Here is a 19,424-nt window from a genome sequence, read left to right as displayed (position 1 = left end):
TGTAGGGGACCAAGTTTGGGAGGGAGGAGCCGGGAGGGCCTCTTCTGGGCGGTGCAGAGCGCGGGTCAGGGGCTCGCAGTGGAGGCGGGGCCAGAACGCCCCTCGCGGCGGGGGCGGGGGTCTGCGCCGGGAATGCCGCGCCGCGGGGGCTGGGGCGGGGCTTGTGTGGCCCCGCCCCCGCGCAGGTAGCCAATGGGCGCGGCGGCGCCGGGTGACGGAGGGAGCCGAAGTGCTAGTGCCGCGGCGGCGGCGGCGGCGGCGGACGGCCCAGCCGGGGCGCGAGGGTCTTGGCTGGGGCTAGGCGGCGAGGCGGCGAGGGGGCGAGGGGGCGAGGGGGCGCCGGGGCACAGGCCCGGGGATTCCGAGTCCCGGGAGGCGGCGTGGCCCGGGCCGCCGGAGGAGCGCGGGCGGCCCAGCGGCGACGCGATGCCGCTCGCCCAGCTCAAGGAGCCCTGGCCGCTCATGGAGCTGGTGCCGCTGGACCCGGAGGTGAGTGAGCGGGGCGGGGGACAGGCGCCGTCGGCCGGCGAGCCCGGGTCCCCACAGGGGCGGGGCGGCCTGCGGCGCCTCTGTAGCCTGGCGTGCGCCCGCGAGGGCGCGAGTGCCCTCCGATTTCTTGCCTCCTCTCCGGCTCCACCCCCTTATTCCCTGGGTGTGTTTGTGTGTGCTCTCTTGTGTGTGCGCGAGGGCAGTTTCGCCAAGCGCCGAGAAACCGCTTAGGCTGGAGAGGGATCCCGTGCTGCTTTGATATCTAGCTCCCCTCAACCCACTCACCTAGGATCTGTACCGGGAGCTGTCGGAGTTTCCTTCATTGGCGCAGATGGCCAGGGCTGGGGTGCGAGATGTCTCAGATTCTATGAGACAAGGGTCATGGGACCCCTACTTCTTCTTGACATCTCCCAGAGCCCTACCCCAAGAGCTCCCCACTTTTCCACTGCTGACCCTAGAAAGATTGCCCCTCTTGACCCTGGCAGTTGTAGAATGTGAGGTGACACCGCCCGTCTGGGGCTGAAACTCTTGGTTTTCTTTGCCCCAGGCTAGGGTCAGAGGACACCTATGTCCCCTGCCCCGTGTGGAGAAGAGAGTGGGGAAAAGCCCTTGGACCTTGTGAAGATTATTCGTGGAGATGAGGAGGACCTTGATGCCTACCTCCCTTCATGTGCCCTCTCCCATAGGAAGGGCTGGGCCCCTGGTGAGTTTGGCCTCTACCTGCCTAGCCTCTCCCAGAAGCAACTCCTGACCTCTGAAGATTCTGTGGTACCAGACCCTAAGCATGGAGAAGGCCAGCTCTTCCTGAGCCCTTTGACCCCCAGGGTCAAGGTCAAGCCCCCGAACCAGCAGATGGAGAAAACTTTCCCCTTAGCCTCATTCTGGGAAGGAGGTACGTGATACCCTCTTTCCAGAGGGTATGTGGGGATATGCAGGGAGACCTTAGTGAACCTGGGAGCCAAGGTGATTTTCTTCTGGCTTGGGCTGTAGCCCCTGCTTACAACCCCAGCTCTGCCCTCTTACCTGTGGCAACCACCAAGGGCCCTGTCTCTCAGGACTACAGGTTGAGATCAGAGTGAGGATCTCTGGTCCGCAGCACCCAGGGTGTGCTGCCCCTTTAAAGGGATGATCACGGCTGACACTGGCTATTGGAGGGTGGGCACGGCAGGATTAGGTAACCAAACCGAAGGTGCAATTTGGAGTAAATTGCTCTGGGATCCCTGCCATGGGGTTTTTACAGGCCCTGCACAGCTCAGAGGAGGTTCTCTCGCTGACTCACCCTCCAAGGTGAGGAACACTGCCCTCTGCAGCCCCTATCCACCCCTCCCAACCCCCAGCCCTTCCCCACCTCCCCACTCCCTTGCCCAGGACTGGGGCACAAGGGGCTTGGGCTGGGGTGCTCAGAGGTGAATTCCTTTGCCCTGGCATGCCCCTGAGACCTAGGCCTCCCTAGGGGAAGGTAGACTGGGAGAGACCAGGGAGGGACTTAACCTGAGGACGGGGTCATACTAGTAGGGAAGGCAGAACCCAGGAACTCAATTCCCAGTTCAGGGCACTACTTCCTGATTCCTTTTGGAGAATCCTGGGACAGGGTCAGCTTAACTAGGGACCAGGTCTAAACAGGAAACTCAACTCAGTTTTAGTATTACTGCACCTGAACTCTGTGAGAGGAAAAGACTGGTTTATTTCCTAGGATTAGAGGGGCTGTGATTTCTTCAGGAGCTTCACCTTGGAAATGCTGTGTGACCCTCAGTCAGTTCTTAGCTTCTCTGGACCTCTGTTTCTCCAGTGGCCAGGGCTGGGTTCTGGTCTCTGTTTTCTGGGCCTGAGAGTGTGCTGAGCCCTGGGTACTGCGGCCCATTTTTTCCCTCCCCCACTCCACGGAGGTGCCAGGTGACTAGATGTTATTGTTTGGGTAACAGGAGCCATGGGGAGCCAGGACGAAGGTTGGGCTGTTCTCACTGGAGAACAGGGCCTCGCTGTTCTTAGCCCAGGTGAAATGTAAGTGATACAGTAGCCTGACCTGCAGGTACAGGCGCTGCCGCCGGCTCCTGGCCTGGAAGGAGGCAGGCAAGGGATTGGCGGGGGGCATTTGGCAGAGGCCTGGGATCTGGACTGCCCTGCCTTCCCCATGACGCTACCGAAAATGGGCTGCTAGGAGGCAGGGCCTTGTCCAGGGTGTGGCCCAGGTGGAGTAAACCCATTGGAAATATAGGTGAGATGCTGCCTGGGCCTTCCCTGACCCCGCTGGAGGCAGTAACCTTGGTCCCAGGCCCAGCCTCGCTGTGTACAGTTTCACTGTGGGGTGCCACCCACCCCACTTCACCTCTGTTACCTTATTAAAATAAAATAATTCTCAAAACAACTTCTCAAGGTAGAGGTTATTACCCATTTTCATACAGAATAACTGAACTCAGAGGAGATCTGGCTGTGAATTAATATCAGGGTCAGAATTGGAACCCAGATCTTTCTTCTACTAAGTCTAGTGGGGTTTAAGGAGAGGGAAGAGCTGCGATCAAACTGATCCAGGTGGAAGGTATTCCAAGAGAGGCTCCGGATGTTGGCAGACTCTTCTGTCCAGCCTTTGCTGAGGGCTGGTGGTGCCAGCCGGCTCTGGCACCTGGCCCCAACTTCCAGCAGCGTACAGGGCTGCCAGTGCTGGGCTCTGAACCCAGCTCCTGGGGCTGCTTCCTGTCTATGGGGCACGTGTTATCTTTGTCCATCTGCTGCCCAGCTTCTCCAGACGCTGCCCTGGCCCCTTTTCCCAAAACAGAGCTACTTGGGTAGGAAGGAAGGATGTTTGTTGGAACCCATCTCTGACCTCTGGGGACGGGGCATGGTGGTCTGGGGGTCCTCGGCAGTTGTCCCCATGAGCAGTGTTCTCTGAGGAAGCGGGAAAAGAATGGGTCTCCATCCTTTTAAGAGGCCAAAGGGCCTTTCCTGTACCAGACTTTTTATTTAGACAAGATCTTTTATTCAGTATTCTGCAAACTCGGAATCATTTCCCCCTTTCATTCATTCATTCATTCATTCAGTCAGCAAATATTTATTGAGCACTTATCATGTGACAAGGACTATTCTAAGCAACAGGGTGCAGCTGTGAACAAGACAGACCTACCCTCATGGTACAGATGAGGAAACCGAAGCTCAGAGAAGCAATATGACAGACCCAAGGTCAGAGTGAGTGTCTGGTAGTGCTAGGATTAGCATCTATGTTCTTTTCACCAACTGTGTAGCAGTCTGGCCAGAGGGGCAAATGAACCTTGTCTTCCCAGAACCCTGGTTCAGAGAGGGAAGCTCACCTGTGGTCCTTCTTGCACTTTCAGTCCTTTCTCCAGGGCTGCCTATGCCCCTGTAGAAACCTTGTGCATCAGCTCCTACAGGCATGGGGTTCCACGAGGATGGCACCCCGGCCAGAGGCCCTGGGACTGGGGGCAGCCAAACAGGGCCTTTGGGGTCCCCTGAATCCTCCAGGATGCTGCTCTATGAGTGCACACCTCTGAGAATACCCAGCACCTCCTCCCCTCCCTCGTCGGGATTCAGGCTTACAGCCACGTGACTCTGGGTCATGACCCCATATTTGTCACTTGCTAGCTGAGGGATCTCAAGTAAGTCCCTTAACTGTCTGAGCCTCATCTGAAAAATGGGAGTAACAGAACGTACTCTGGACTCCTTACTCTCTTTGCTAAAACATACTGTGTCTCGTTTGACAGACTGTGTGCTGGGTGCCAGAGAGATGATGCTAGACAAGCCACGGCTCCTCCCTGAGTTAATCAGCAGTTTTCTCAGTACTGTGAGGCCCAGAGGAGGGAGGAAAGGACGTGAGGCTGCGTGGACAGAGGAGATGACATTTGAGCTGAGTTCTGAAAGAAGACCAGGAGTTTGCCAGAGTGACCAGGCAGGAAAGGTTTTCCTGGTAGAAGGAGCCACCATGCAAATGCTTGGGGATATGAAATAAGCTGGTCTGTTCAGGGTCTCATGTTGTTTGGTTTAGCTCCAGAATAGGGCCCAGTAATAATCATGGTGATTGCTTATGAACCAGTTATGTGCCAGGTGTGTATATTTTATAGATTCGATTTTGTGTGCTTCTTACAGTCACTCAGTGAGGTACATTATTTTATCCTCATTTCACAGATGAGGAAACTGAAGCCTGAGAAATGAAGTAACCTCAGGTTCATGCAGGTGGTAGAACCCAGAATCTGAACCCACAAAATCAGGTTCCAGAACCCACATTCTTAGTCACCTGTGTTGGGCAGTTGGAGATGACAGCTTCGAACACCATGCCAAGGAGCTAGGACTTTATCCTGCAGGCAGTGAGGAGTCATGGAAGGGTTTGGGGCCTGGTACATAGAAAGTTCTCAGTAAGGAGTGAGTGACCTGGGGAGTCAGTCACTCAAGTGTAATGATTAATGTGATGTAATGAGTTTTAGGAAGGGTCAGGGTTTGGAATGGGGATGGCTGGTGTGTAGGCTGTTGACCATCTCCAGGAATTATGTCAAGAGTCTAGAATGCTGGGTGAAGTGGAACTCCATTTACAAATGCATCGCACATGCCTCCCCCACCCCTCAGCCCTGGTTGACCTGGTCCTTCTCCCCAGGCTTCTGAGAGATGACATGTATGTGTATGTGTATTTGTGTGTGGTGGGACCTGCAGAACACTGGCCCCCGGGGAGGATTGGGGCATTAAAGGAGCTCTGGGGCAGGGTGTCCTGGGAACATAAGACATAGAGGCGCTGCTCCAGGGGCAGGGAGATTATGTAATGGGCAGAGCACAGCTGTGCTTGCTGCTGCCGAGCAAAGCCACAGCTGCCCTGTGGACCCGGCCCCTGGCTCCAAAGTCCTGGGTCTTCCTAGCCTCTTCACATTCTTGCTGTGGAGGGGCGGGAACAGCTCCTTCCAGCTTCCTAAGGCCCAGATGGGGTAGGTTACTCACCTCATATCACACAGGAAAGGGATAGGCTGGGTTTGGTATGCTCCAGGGTGAGTAATACCCACCTGAGGGCAAAGTCTGGGGGCTGGAGGAAGCAGGACTGCCCAGAGATGGGCTCCAGTGTCTGCCTCTCTGCAAGTTCCCCTGGCTGAGCTGTGGGCTGTTCTTTCTCTATGCTCTTTTGAGCACCTTCTGGTGTCAGTGACCAGATTTTGAATCCCCACTTACCAGCGGCGTGACCATAGGCACCCTCACTAGGTCCCTACGCACCTCAATTTCTTCCTCTGCCAAATGGTGCCAAGGCCTCCCTCCCAGGTCAGGAAGTGTGAGGCACTGAGCCAGTGCCGGGCATGTGGCAGGGGCTGGGAAGAGAGCAGCTGCTAGCACCAAACCCTAATCTCTGCCCTCCCAGGACTCCCAGTTTATTAAGAGGGGCAGACCTGTGTGTAAATAATTCCTGCATGGTGATAAGTGGTAGAATGATGGATTGCAGGGCCACAGTGGAGCAGTAGTGACTCTCCAAGGATGGCGAGGGGTCCCTGAGCAGGGAAAGCCAGGGCAGCCACCATCTCTGGGCTGCACACTTTCCCAGACTTTGTCTTCTTCAGCCCTTGCAGCAGCTCTGGGAGGTGGGTGTAAATACCCCCATTTTACAGATCAGGAAACTGAGGCCTCTTGAGTTGATTAGTTGGCATGAAGTCACAGTTTGCCTGTGGCATTGCTGGAGCCCTTTCCTTCTCACTAGGAGGAGGTGACATTTAAGCCAAGACTTCAAAGATGAGGTGTTTGCCAGGCAGAGAGGATGAGGGAGGGATGCTGGGAGATGCTGTGCCTGAGTTGTGAGGGGATGTTGCACGAGGCTTGATGCCTTTGCCCTCACTGTGAGAGTGCAGGGAGAGGGGATTCACCCAGAACTTCTGCCCCCACTTCCATGGCCCTCCTAGCTATCGGGGGCAGCCAAGGGCAGTGGTACCCCGTGGGATCTATCTTCACTCTGTGCTACTCTGGTGAATTCTGACAATATTCCCCAATCTCCCTTCTCTTTCCAGAATGGACAGGCCCCAGGGGAAGAAGCTGGACTTCAGCTGTCTAAGGTAAGGACCAGGGTTAGCACTGGGGCTAGGGACTGTCAGGCATGGGGAGACTGTTTGTATGGCTGTGGAGGAGTAAGGAGGCCTACCCTCATCCCACCTGAGTGTAAGGACCCTTGACCCAGCTCAGCCTTCCTTCTCTGATCACACCTAATCCTCGAGGCAACTCTGCACGTCAAGATTACTTGCTCTAACCTTCGTATTTCTCAGGTGAGGGGACTGTGGCCCAGACAGGGTCAGGAGCAGAATCTAGGCTAGAACTCAGGTTACCCATCACCCAGGGCAGGACACTTACTCAGTTTATTTACTCATGGCAGCTTGGCTAACTATATTGAGGGGGTCCAAAGGAGTGATGGGAGAGGCTCAGGTCTGTGGGGCCTGACAAAGGCCTGGAATCATCTGGGCACATGGTGCTGGAGGGAACCTGGTAACCTCAAGTCTAACCAGGGCCTAGTGCCTGGCATGTGGCACACAGACCAGTTCTCAGGGTTCCCACTCCCCAGCCCCAGGATGACTCCCTCTGCCATCTCTGCTTCCCTGAGCCCCTCCCATTAGTCCCTCAGCTCCTGTTGCTGATTTTGTGTATTGACAAAAGTGCCAAGGCTGGGTGACAGTTGTGTGACCTTAGGTGGGTCCTTTGTCCCCTCTGGGCCTGAGCTTTCTCATCTCCATGTTGGGAAAGATCACACCCAATTCTCAAGGAGATGTGAGGTCACAGAGCTGCTGGCTGTGGAGGGACTTTGGAAGCTGCCTAGGCAGGACAGAGCATGGGTTCTGGCCGTAGAGCTTACCTGAGTTCAAACCCTGGCTCCATCCTTGCCATTTGACCAAAATCTCTTCTCCTGTCCAAGTCTCAGTTTCCTCAGCTATAAATTGGAAATAATAGCGCCTACCTCGCAGGAGTGATGTGAAGGACAAATGAGGTAGGAACTGCCTGGCATACAGTGACTTCAGCACCAGCTGCATGAACGCCCTGATGTGTAACTCAGCTCCACTGCCTGTTAGTGGCCACACCCTCCAGGCCTGGGTCTGCCTGGGCACCAGAAAGTAAGCTCGACCTTTGAGATAGACCTGGGGCTGGTCCTGATGTTTGTCTTGACTCAGCCTCCTAAGATAAGTGAGCTAAGCTACCTGGGGTTAGGGCAGGGTGAGAGAAGTAGTCTCCTAACCCCTCCTTCTTTGGTATTATGGCAACCTCAGGCCACAAACGGCCAGGCTAAATCGTGTGGACTGGACCCCTTGACTTGTCTCAGCGCCATGTCTGGAGAATCGCCTCCCACAGAGTAGCTGCCCTGATTGCCTAGTAATGAAATGAGGAGCTGTAGGTCTCCAGTGAAGACCCACGATCTTTAAATCTTGGGGCTGTGGTTCTGGGGGTTGCAGAGGTGTTTGCAGCTTGGAGGGAGCTGGTGGCGAGTGCAGCTTCTCACCTCAGAGCTAGAGGGACTAGCTGGGAGAGGGCAGGAGTTTACTAAGGTGGGTAACCTACATCTGCTTCTAAGCCTATAACTCCTTCCTGCTCCAGAGCAGAAGATCCTGGGGTAGGGAGGGAGGCGAGGCTGGACATGGATGGAGCAGGGAGAGCCTCAAATGCCACATTAAGGAAAAGAAAGCACCATGCCAGGACTTTGGTTCTCATAAAACCCCTGGAAGTAGAGATTGTTACTATACCCATTTTACAGATGAGAAAATTGAGGCCCAGAGTCACATAGCTGATGGCGTTGGAGTCAAGTCTTGCTTGACCACAGAACCCACACTCCTCCCAGCCCAGGGAACACTGAGTGATGAAGAGGAGAAGGAGCATTGGGTCCCAGTGACCCCTAACTTCCCTCATTTCTTGGCACCTGCTCATTTACCTTCTCTGTTGCCCCAGAACCTCATAGTATCCCCAGTGCCCACTTCTGGGCTCAACACACCAGGGGGCGCTCAGCCTGTGGTCAGGACCTCATGGCTTTGTGCAGTAGAATAAGTTGGCAGCAGGCTGGTTTATCTTTGGCTTCATCAGACTTTCAGTGCACCCTACTGTGGCATGGGGACCACAAAATGAAGTCAACATCCCCACCCTTAGGGAGTTCCTAATGTTGGGAGAAGGGTAGTGACAGGAGAGCTGTGATGGAGAAGAGCATGCTGTGGGCGCAGAGAACCTGTGTTCTGTGCCAGGCCTTATGGTGGGCAGTGAAATATACCACCTTCCCACTTGTCTCTCAGCGGCCTGATGAGAGGAGCGTGAGAGCGGAACCCAGCCAGTGGCATCTGAACTTGGGGCTGAGTGTGACCAGATGGATGGTCATGGCTGTGTGTGGCAGAACAGGAAGAGTTGGGGTGGGCTGTGGGGCACCAGGTCACCTTCCCTGCAGAGCTGGCATTTGGCTGGGCCTCAAAAGACAGGATTTAGGTAGCTGGAGACATGGGCCTTCTATGTGGAGATGAGGCTGAGAGGGGGACTTGTGAGTCACGTGCTCTGAGTTTAGACTCCCGCCCCTCTTTCCTGTTTGCTGTATAACCTTGGGCGAGTGATTTGGCCCTCTGAGGATCAGATGCTTTTTCTGTAAAAGGATAATAGAGTCCAGCCCTCAGGGCTACCCAGAGGAGGGAGTGTGATGCGTATAAATTAAAGAATCCAACAGGGTTTGAGGCATAATGTTGGTGTTTAATGCTTGTTTATTTTATCCATTTCAGGGAGAAGTGGGTAATTGGGGTTTTAGGAGCCACAGTGAGGACTGCAGTCTAGGGTGAGAGCTCCCTGGTGCACCTGGCGCCCTCAGGAATGCTGGGGCTCCATTCACCCTCCCTCCCTTCCTGGGGGTGGACTGGGCTCCCCAGGCCCCCTCCCCCAGCTATCTCCGGAGCTGGACCCCTTTGAAGCGCCTGCAGGTCTATTTTGAGAGCTGAGCATCCCCCCTCCCCTCCTCTCTTCCTGTTTATGAAACCCTGATCCCTCCCGGATCCCTCCTGCTCCTCTGGCTGGAGCTCAGGCAGGATGTGACTGTGGACTTCGGGGAGCCTTGGGAGCCTCAGGTGTTGGGGGGAACTTCCCTTGGACTGGCCAGGGCAGGCTAGCTCTCTCTCCCAACACCTGAGACCTGGTGGGCTCTGTCCCTCTAGCCCACCCAGAGAAGACCCTGCCGCAGTAAGACTCCTGTGTAATCTAGGGAGTTCTGTTTACCACATCCCTTTGTCTCTGTGGCCCATTTTGCTTCTAGAAGCAACCTTTTGAGGGTTGAACATTTAGTTTTAACCTCTGTTTTACAGAGGAGGAAACTGAGGCTCAGATGTGGAAAGAGATTTGCCTGGAAACACTCAGCTAGTGAGTAGATAGTTCTTAACTTCCTACACTCCTGGCTTCAAGTCTCTTTTCCACACTGGTCTCTCTCTACACGGAATATCTTTTTTCCTCCTTTCTGCCTGGCTAACTCCTGTTCATTCTCAGAGTCCAACAGGACTGCCCTGTCTCTGGAAGATCTTCCCTGACCTCACCCCAGGCAGGTAGTTACAGCCTCTGGGCACTTGCAGCACATTGATTACAGCTCTGTGTGGGACAGTTGTGTTTTGTTTTGTGTATTAATTTTGGGAAGTTGCCTGAGGACAAGGCCGAAGTCTCCCTTAATGTGTGCGCCTCCTAGTGTCTGGCTTCTGACCTGGGGACAGAGAAGCCATTAGCTGTGAGTGATGTCCAGAGGGGAAGCAGGCTGGCAGGCCTTGCAGGAACGGTGATAACGAAGTGCTTAGAGTGTAGGCTTTGGAAGCAAACAGACTGATTTTGCCCTGAGCTCTTCCCCTTTCTAGCCACGTGGCCTTGGGCAGGTCACTTTCTCTCTAAGTCTAGTTTCCTCACCTCGAAATGGGATGACAGTACTTCCCTTGGAGCTAGGACACAGGGCCTGGCAGAATCTACACCAACAAAGGCTGAAGGAAAGAATGGCTTCATGTAATAAATGCTCAATTAATAGATGCAATTCTTATTGTTATTCCATGCCAGTCCTAGCCTCGTGCCGCAGGCCAGCTCCACCAACAAGGATGCCTGGGAACTGTGGACCCCTCCTCACCTGCCCAGAAGCATACTGGGAGATGTGTCTTGCAGATGCTGCCAGCTGGGGGAGGGGCTGTTGGTGTCTGTTTGGGCCAGAGATTAGCAGGTGGGCTTGGGCTGCAGCTGGTAGAGGGAGGCCCTGGATGGGGACTGGGGGTCAGGCTGCGGGGCTCTGGGCTTCTCTCCAGCTGCCTTGTGGGAGGAAGTTAATAAGAGGAAGTGTCTATAGGGGGAATGGGGCAGGGACCCGGGGCTGTGGTCTGCTGTTGTCCTCCCCACTTCTGCCACCAGAGGCCTCAGAGGCCCTGCACATACCCTTCAGGGAAGGCACTTCTGAGACTGTTTCCTTCCTGTTGCCCCTTCCTGTACTCTGCTAGCCATGGAGAGTCCTTTGCTTCTGAGGGACACAAGGGTTGGTGGGGGCCCAGCTGGCACTGGACTGGAGAGCTTTGGGGCTCCCAGGGCTGCCCCAGCCTCCAGACCCCTGCCTGAAGAAGCTGGGGAACAGTGAAAGGCCTCAGGCTAAGGAAGCATCTTTCACAACAGCCAGCAGGCCATCAGCCTGTTACTGGAGGCCTTGTGAGGTCTGGAAGGGGAAGTTTGGTGTATGTGGGGGATGTCTGTGGAAATGGTTTCCGATCATCAGACTGTGTGTATTTGTGTGTGTGTCAGTTCCTGTGGGTGTACTGGTGTGAGTGATGTGGTGAGGACATGTGGCAATGGGCTGGGCCTGGTCAACCCTTGCCCCACGGCTACCTGCTCCTCCTCTCAGGCCTCTATGAGGTCCATGCTAGGGCCTTCTGTCCCCTTGCCTGTCCCAGGGCCCAAGGCTGGCAGGCTTCTTTAGGGCAGGGCTGGGTGTGGTGGTGTTTGCTCTGTGGGCTGCCATTTTGGATGGGCCCAGTCATGAGATGGTCACTTCGGAGAAGGAGTGCGTGCACATGCTCTGGGCTGGGGCAGTAGAGATGGTGGCCTTGCTGGCTCTGCCCCCGCATTCTCTCAAGGGGATGTTTTCAAGTGTGAGGTGCCCACTGTGTCACCGCCCCATCGCTTTGTAACTTCTGTCTGTGTTCCAGTCTCCCTTCCTGAGGGTCAGAGGAATTGAGGAGTGTTTCCCTGGGCCCCCTGGAGTCATGGGCTTGAGGTCTACAGTATCCCCTCCTCAACAGGGGAGCCTGACCCATCATGTTCTGTCCCTCCTCCCTGCAGAGGGGGAAGTGAGAAGGAGGGTGTCAGGGACCCTGCCTTCTGGGCCAGGAAAGCTGAAAAAGCAGAAGTAAGGGGAGTAACCGGGCCCTCTGGCCAGCGGCTGGGGCCCCACTATGCAGACCCCGGCAGATTTCCCCCGGGTTGAGAGAGACTGGCTCCCCTGTCTCAGAAAGGTGAGCAGAGGGTTGGCCTGCCTCCAGCGGTATCTGTCACCATGACTCTGGGCAAGAAATGGGTTTGAGGGTGGCTCTGTCCCCTAGGGTTTCCGGGTGACTGCCTCTATCCCCAGGGAGTGTTCTCAATCAGAGGCAGCCAGACATGCGGAGGCTCAGACCTCAGGGCTGGGTAGGCAGGTATTGCTGTGTGGTCTTGGCCCTCACCAGGCCCTCTCTGAATCTGGGTTTCTACCTGTCCCACCCACTGGGTTACACTCAGGGGCCTGATTAGCCTGCAGCCTTTTGTGACTGCAGCTTTTGTGGCTGTTCAGGGTCCCCTGAAGAGGGGGCTGTGTCTCTTAGGGTCAGGATCTAGAATGGGAAGTCCCCAGACTGTCCCTGGTACTGAGGGACGGGGCAGACTTGAAAAGGCAGGTCATGGCTCTGGCTGACTTACCTGCCCACCCTTTCCTGGCATTTGAGGTCTGCTGACCAGGGGAAGGACTCAGGTTCAAGCTGGCTCTGCCACTGGTTCATTTTGAGCCTGGATGAGTCACTGTCCTGTGGGCCTCAGTTTCCTGTTCCTGAAATGGGGATGACAGCCTTGGGATATTTGGATCAGAGTCAAAGTCATCAGATTGCATTTGGGAGATGTCCCTCTTGGTCCAGTGTCTTGGTCCTAGGCCCTTCTTGAGCCCTGGCATGGGAAGAAAACCCCATAGAAATGGAAATGCTCAGAGATGGGTCTGCCACACATACTAGACTGCTCTCCCAAGTGCTGAGGGTTTGCATGTGGTGTCCCCTCTCCACTTTCCCATCCCTAAGCAGACCAGCAAGAACCTGGAGCTCCATCCTTAAGTCCAGGACCTGACTCTGGGTATCTGTGTGTCTTTCTTGCCTGTGTCTGCCCTGGGTATCTGTCAGCCTCCTTGGGCCACACTGGCACTGGCTGTCTGAGTCTGCTGCCCGCCTGCCTCTACTATTGGGTTCCTGTCTCTGTCTCCACTTAATGAGTGCCTGTCTTCACCTGTTGGGTCATATCCCCTTCTGTCCCTGCCTGTTGAATACATGTCTCCATCTGTCTCCACCTGTTGGATGCAAGTCCCCATCTGCCTCTGCCTATTGGATCCCCATCTGCCTCTGCATGTTAATCATGAGTCTCTGTCCACTTCTGCCTATTAGGTATGAGTCTCTTCCTGCCTCTGCCTGTTAGGTCCATGTTCCTATCCATCCCTGCCTGTTGGGCACGTGTACTCTCCTACCTGTCTGTTGGATGCCTGCCTTCATCTGTCTTCACCTATTGGGTGTCTGCCTCTGCTTGTTGGGTGTCCCTCTTTATCCGTCTCTACCTGTTGGGTGGCTATCTACTCCTTAGCAGCTGGGTTGGCATGGGACTTTCCCTTTGCAGGCCCACAGGGAGGATGGGGGGAGGGCCACAGGGCAGCCCTCAGGCAATGGGGAGGGGGGAAGAGAGAGGAAGGGAACGTGGTAAGGGAGCTGGGAAACCACAGGCCCTGAGTGATTGGTGGCCCTGGGTTGGGCCCAGCCCCCGCCTTCACCCTGCACATCCGCCTTGGGCCTGGCCACCTCCGCAGCAGCCCCGGCCCGTTGCCTGCTCCTGCCATGGTGCCTCGGCCCTGTGGGGCGGATGGAGCAGGATCCCAAGCCGCCCCGTCTGCGGCTCTGGGCCCTGCTCCCCTGGCTTCCCAGGAAACAGCGGCCCAGGATCAGCCAGACCTCTCTGCCTGCCTCTGGCCCTGGGTCTGGCCCCAGGCGGGACTCGGTGAGTGTGCCCAGATGTCTGGGCCTGGCTTGGCTGTGGCCCTTGGAGCAGGTGCCTGGGTAGCCAGTTTGGCCTCAGCTGGCTCTGGGCTCTCCTTGCCGAGGTCTGGCCCTCCTGGGTGATTGGACCTTGCCACGACTTGCTACCAGGGGAAATGAGGAGACACTTCAGAGCTCCAGGGCAATATCGGTTAGATTGGAGGGAGAGCAGAGGGGTCCTAGAACAACTGGGACCCCTGGCAAGGGGTTTCTAATAGACTTGTATGAAGGAAGTATCAGAGGGTGGGGCATGGAGTCTCTGGTCTTAGCTCCTACCCACCCGACTGGCACTTACTGGGTTGGTTGGGGAGCCTTAGGTGACTTGGGTCCTTGTGTATCTCAGCCCTGTCCTTCTAGCCAGAGAGAGACTATCATCCATCCTGACCAGGAACAAAAGCCCAGCCATACCTTTCCAGTGTGAGAACAAACCCTACTTCCTATTGTGGCAAAACCAAAAGCTTTGCAGCAGGGGGAGGGAGGACCTGGGGCAGGTCTGTGGGCCTCAGTCAGAGCCTGGGGTTGGCTCAGCCTGGCCAGCCTGGCTGTGCCCAGGCATCCCTCTGGGCCTGACCAGGCTGGAGCAGCAGGAGCAATAGCAGCAGTGCCTCACCTTAGCCGGCACCTTGGTAGTTTGACCCTCCCCAGCTTTTGAGGCCCTTTTGGTATTGATGAACTGGGAGGCCCTATCAGGGTAGCTGTCTGGTTTGGCCTGTAGGACCCTGTCTGCTAAAGTCTGGTGGGAGTGGACTTGGATGGGGGGACACACCCTATGCTGGCCTGAGTGGGGCCCACTGTGCCTACCAGCTCTATTCTTCCATTAGGATGAGGGCGTCCTCAAGGAGATCTCCATCACGCACCATGTCAAGGCTGGCTCCGAGAAGGCCGACCCGTCCCATTTTGAGCTCCTCAAGGTTCTGGGCCAGGGATCCTTTGGCAAAGTGAGTCCTGAGCTGGGAGGGCAGCACTGGTCATGTCAGAGATGGGGGTGGGAGGGTTACCTTGGGGCTCAAAAGATTAGAGGGCTAGGGTTGATGGATCTGAGAGGAGGAGAGAGGTCACTTTGATACCCAGGGGTCGCCTTGGTGCTCAGGGAAGTTGGAGGTCAGCCTGGAAGCTGATGCGTGAGAGCTGTCAGGTTCAGCCCCCTCCCCAGCTTCTCCCCTGCTTTTCCTCACTGCCTTCGCAGGTCTTTCTGGTGCGGAAGGTCACCCGGCCTGACAGTGGGCACTTGTATGCCATGAAGGTACTAAAGAAGGCAACGCTGAAAGGTGAGTGGGGGATACCTCTCATGCAGAGCCCAGGCTGGGCACAGGATTGAGGGAGACAGCCCAGTTCTCAAGGACCTTGGGTCTGATGGAGGAGATAGCTCTATCACCAGGAGTACATGGTCTGAAGGTAGAGAAACAGGCCTGTTCTCAGCCACTCCTTATCCCTCCCCTCACCTGATGGCAAAGACAGGGTCCATTCAGAAGAAAAGACGCCCGAGGATTAACCCGACCCCATCCCTCTCCCCCTAAGCCAATGCCAGTGACTGTAGCTGAACGTGACTCTCTGGAAGAATGCAGAGGGTAAGGGCAGTGTGTTTGTGGGGCTCAGGGCTTCAGATATCAGGCATCAGTTTGGTTGGATAGAGGCGTTCTGTCAGTGGAGTTGCTTTGCAGTGCTCAAACCTCTCAGGGTAGAGAAGGGCATGAGAGGAGGAAACCCAAGGAGGGAGGCAGCCGGGCAGGTAGGAGAGGGTCAGTCAAGGCAGGGTCACAGAGGTGGATGGCAGAGAGATTCAGAAGGGAGCTGAGCCTAGTTCTAGAATTCCAGGACTTACAAGAGGCTTGAGGGTGGTTGGTAACTGGGCTTTGAGCTGGGCAGTGCCTCTTTGACCAGCCTGGAAACCAGGTGGAGTAGGCCCCAGCTGAGGTGAGGGAGGCGAATAGGAGCAGTTGGCCTTGGGGTCGTGCGGCTACAAAGGCTGTCTGTGGGGTGATGTAGCTGCGGTGCCCCAAAGCCAGCCTGGTAGGGATGGGAGCCCTTCCCCAGGAAGGATGGTAGGAGGAGAAAGATGCTGTGAAGGGCTCCCAGGCTGGGGTGGCAGAGGCTGGGCAGATCCCACCATGCAGTGCAGTTGGTGCTGTGACCGGGGATCCCAGGGAAGGGTGGGTTATACCCTCATAAGTGCTGGGCTCACATAAGAGTAGCCATTTGAGTCGTACCTTGAAGGATGAGTTAGACATTCTATAGACTGAAAATGCAGAGGAAGGATACCCCAGGAAGAAGTAACTATGTCTGAATAGAAGTATAGACATGGTTTGAAAATGTAAGGTGTACTTGGAAAACAGGGACTAGGATAGTTTATCTAGCATGGTCCCAGCCATGTCTGGTGAGGGAAACAAAGAAAGTTAAAATAAGAGTGAAAGGTGCTCTGAAGGGGGGAATCATAGCACTGCAAGAGTTCAGAAGGCCCCAACTCAGCTTGGCAGGTTAAGGAAGGCTTCCTGGAGGAGAAGAAGCCCGAACTGAGTCAAAGAAGAACCTACTGATGATCAGAATTGCCTAGCATCTTTTACTCTTTAAAAAAGTTAAAAAAAGAAAAAAGTGTTTATGGGATACTTGCTGAGACCCATGAGTCTGAATTTCAGGCCCAGGGAATCTGCCCTAGACTGGAATTGGGGACTTTTATGCTAGATGGAGAGGGAGCTGATGAAGGCTCTCAGGGGAAGCCACAGGGGCAGAGGCTAAGGGCACACAGGGAACAAGTTGCTAGACTGGCTGGATTGAATGGCCTCCTTGGGGTATGGTGAGAGACAGGGCTGGAGAGATGGGCAGGACACCAAGGGCCCAGCCCTGGTCACTGCCAAGAGATTTGAGAAACAAGTAGAAAAGAGAGCCCTTCTTATTCAGGGCTGGGGGGATGGCTGTGTTGGCTGGCTAGGCCCTTGGTGACCGCCTTCCTCCTCTGGCCAGTGCGTGACCGTGTTCGGACCAAGATGGAGAGAGACATCCTGGCTGACGTAAACCATCCATTTGTGGTGAAGCTGCACTATGGTGAGACCAGAGACCCTACCTGAGCTCCCACCCTACCTGCCAACCTTTGCCCTTTGCCGGTGGGCTGCTGCCTTTGCTGTATGTTGCCCTGTCTGCCACCCAGCAGACCAAGGGAACCAGGGGCAGAGGGGTAGGGCCCAGGGCCCAGCTGGCTCCACCATGGCCTTTTCCCCTCTCCCTAGCCTTCCAGACCGAGGGCAAACTCTATCTTATTCTGGACTTCCTGCGTGGTGGGGACCTCTTCACACGGCTCTCTAAGGAGGTGAGATAATGCCCCACTGCCAGAGGGCCCCAGGGTGGAGCTGGGGGGACAGTGAGGCCTCCCATCCCAGGGCTCTGTGAAGAACATGTCCGATGTGGCCTCAACCTCGGGCTCCCCAGGTCTGCCTAGCAGTCCCTGACCCACCCTGGGAAAGAGCCCATTCCCTGGGAAAGCATCTGAAGGATTCCCTCAAGATGGACTGAGGAGGATCAGGCCCCAGATCTGATGCCACCCTGATTCCAGGAGCTAAGGGTGGCTGTCACCTCTTCACTTCCATTCTTTCAGGGCTTCCCTGGGCAGAACTATGAGGATAGGGAGAAGGCTGGTTCTACCCAGGAAGCTAGATACTTGAACGTTATGTCCACCTGTTAACCAAAAGGATCTTAAACTGACATCCAAGAATTTGAGCCAGATGTAAAAATGAGACCATTAATATAACTTAAACTTCAGAACAGAACCAAATTTTTTTAATTTTTAAAATGCTATTTTAATGTTTGAATAGGTAATAAATGATTGCAAAGAAAAATATTATTGAGAAGTCCTCCCATCCCAGCCCTCTCTACCCCCCCATAGGTAAACATAAAAACATAAAAACTGGTTTCTTGTCTAAGCTTCCCATGTGTCTTTGGAAATACAAACCAATTCAATATGTGTTCTAAACCTTGACCCCTACTTTCATACATAAAAAGTATTATTTTGTATATATACCTTGCATTTTTCAAGACAGTATGTCTCGGAGATGGATCTGTATCAGAACATGGAGGAACTAACTCCTTGTTCTAGTTTATGGCTGCATAGCGCCCCGTTATGGGGAGAGACAGTTTATTCTAGTCTACCGTTTGACCCTTCAGCTGTTTCCAGCCTTTTGCTATTTGCATTTCAATGCTACCATGAGTGACTTGGATATTAGTCATTTCATTCTTCAAACTCCTTCATAAAGAGAAGGGTGAATGGCAGTGGAATCTCTAAGGAAGGACCAGGGAGCTGCTGACTGCCCAGTGGCCCAGCTCCTGAGGAAGAAGCCATCCCAGTGGAAGCCTCTTCCCACCTATTGCAGGTTATGTTCACGGAGGAAGATGTGAAGTTTTACCTGGCCGAACTGGCCTTGGGCCTGGACCACCTGCACAGCCTAGGCATTATTTACAGAGACCTGAAGCCTGAGAAGTGAGTGAAGCCCCAGCCCCACCCAGCCTCCCCTAGCCTGGCAGGGATGGGTGTGACTCCCCACAAGAAAGTCCTGCTCTTTTGGGGTGCCCCATGAATGGGGAGGCGGAGCAGAGTGGTGGTGGCAGCAGGCTTACTAGGCGGGCTGCCTGAACACTACTGCTACCATTACCAGGGGCCAGGCACCTCTGTGCCTGGGTGTTACCTCGATGCCACCATTAAAGGTCATTCCTTGGTATGACCCTCTCTGGAATTTTCCTTAGCACCTAAATATCCTCAAATGATAACTTGTGGGCCGGGGGCAGGTGCTGAGGTGGAAGGAAATGTGGCTTTAGAGTCAGGCAGACCCAAATTTAAGTCTCATCTCCACCCTCTACGAGTTTTATGACCAGGGGGAGTTATTTAACCTCCCGGAGCCTTAGTTTCCTCATCGTTAGAATGGGGCCGTGGAAGTACCTACCTCACACAGTTGTTTCAAGAATTAGCAAAAAGGTAGGCAACAAACCCACACAGCACCGCCACCACCAGCTCCACCCACCCATACATCAGAGGGACCTGGGCAGATCACCTTCTCTGGGCTGGGCCCAACCCCCTCAGCTCCCTTGGTGTCACCTGAACCAACCAAGGGCCCACAGCAGCTGAGGGGTCCTGACTCCCTTCTTTCCATTGCAGCATCCTTCTGGATGAGGAGGGCCACATCAAACTCACTGGTGAGTGGAGGGCACCTGCCCCCTTAGGTTTCAGGGGAGGGCAGGATGGACTTTTAATGGGCCTGGGCTGAGTGCTAGGGGATCTGTTCTTGAGAGGCTGTGCCAGGCACTTGGAAGTGGTCAAAGGCCCAGGCCTCAGACCTGGAATGGCCTAGGTTTGAATCCCAGCACCCTCCTGTGTGACCTTGGGCAAGTCACCTATCCTCTGTGGGCCTTAGCTTCCTCCTGAGTGTTATGGAGGTGATCCCCTCAGGCCTCTGGGCAGGGGGGATGAGTGTGCAGGGGTGGCAGTGAGGGAGGCAGGCAGGTCCTGAAGATGTGTCTTCTTACCCTCATTGCCACAGACTTCGGCTTGAGCAAGGAGGCCATTGACCACGAGAAGAAGGCCTATTCCTTCTGCGGAACGGTGGAGTACATGGCCCCCGAGGTTGTCAACCGCCAGGGTCACACCCACAGTGCAGACTGGTGGTCCTATGGAGTGTTGATGGTGAGTGCCCAGGCAGGGGTAAAGCATGCAGCCCAAGC

The 19,424-nt window shown here is 55.1% G+C and overlaps 1 protein-coding gene across 4 annotated transcripts in view; it reads left to right on the top strand.

Annotated features, from left to right (window-relative positions):
* The first annotated feature begins 221 nt into the window (after positions 1-221).
* The window catches only part of RPS6KA1 (ribosomal protein S6 kinase A1), a 34,984-nt gene continuing 15,781 nt past the window's right edge, over positions 222-19,424 (top strand). The window contains exons 1-9 of one of the 4 annotated variants that reach the window (XM_072975030.1): positions 222-489; positions 6,468-6,512; positions 14,546-14,662; positions 14,911-14,992; positions 16,683-16,763; positions 16,946-17,025; positions 18,083-18,189; positions 18,862-18,899; positions 19,244-19,386. In XM_072975030.1, coding sequence (XP_072831131.1) covers positions 427-489; positions 6,468-6,512; positions 14,546-14,662; positions 14,911-14,992; positions 16,683-16,763; positions 16,946-17,025; positions 18,083-18,189; positions 18,862-18,899; positions 19,244-19,386 — 756 coding nt within the window. In that variant the 5' untranslated portion in view covers positions 222-426. Of the gene's footprint in view, positions 490-1,175; positions 1,193-6,467; positions 6,513-11,810; positions 11,922-13,465; positions 13,687-14,545; positions 14,663-14,910; positions 14,993-16,682; positions 16,764-16,945; positions 17,026-18,082; positions 18,190-18,861; positions 18,900-19,243; positions 19,387-19,424 lie in introns of those variants that run through there. The other 3 variants (XM_006196824.4, XM_015240208.3, XM_006196821.4) reach the window with 3 other exon arrangements.

The sequence above is a fragment of the Vicugna pacos genome, chromosome 13 (genome assembly GCF_048564905.1).
Source record: "Vicugna pacos chromosome 13, VicPac4, whole genome shotgun sequence".
Classification (NCBI taxonomy): Eukaryota; Metazoa; Chordata; class Mammalia; order Artiodactyla; family Camelidae; genus Vicugna; species Vicugna pacos.
This window is presented reverse-complemented; position numbering and strand designations above follow the sequence as displayed.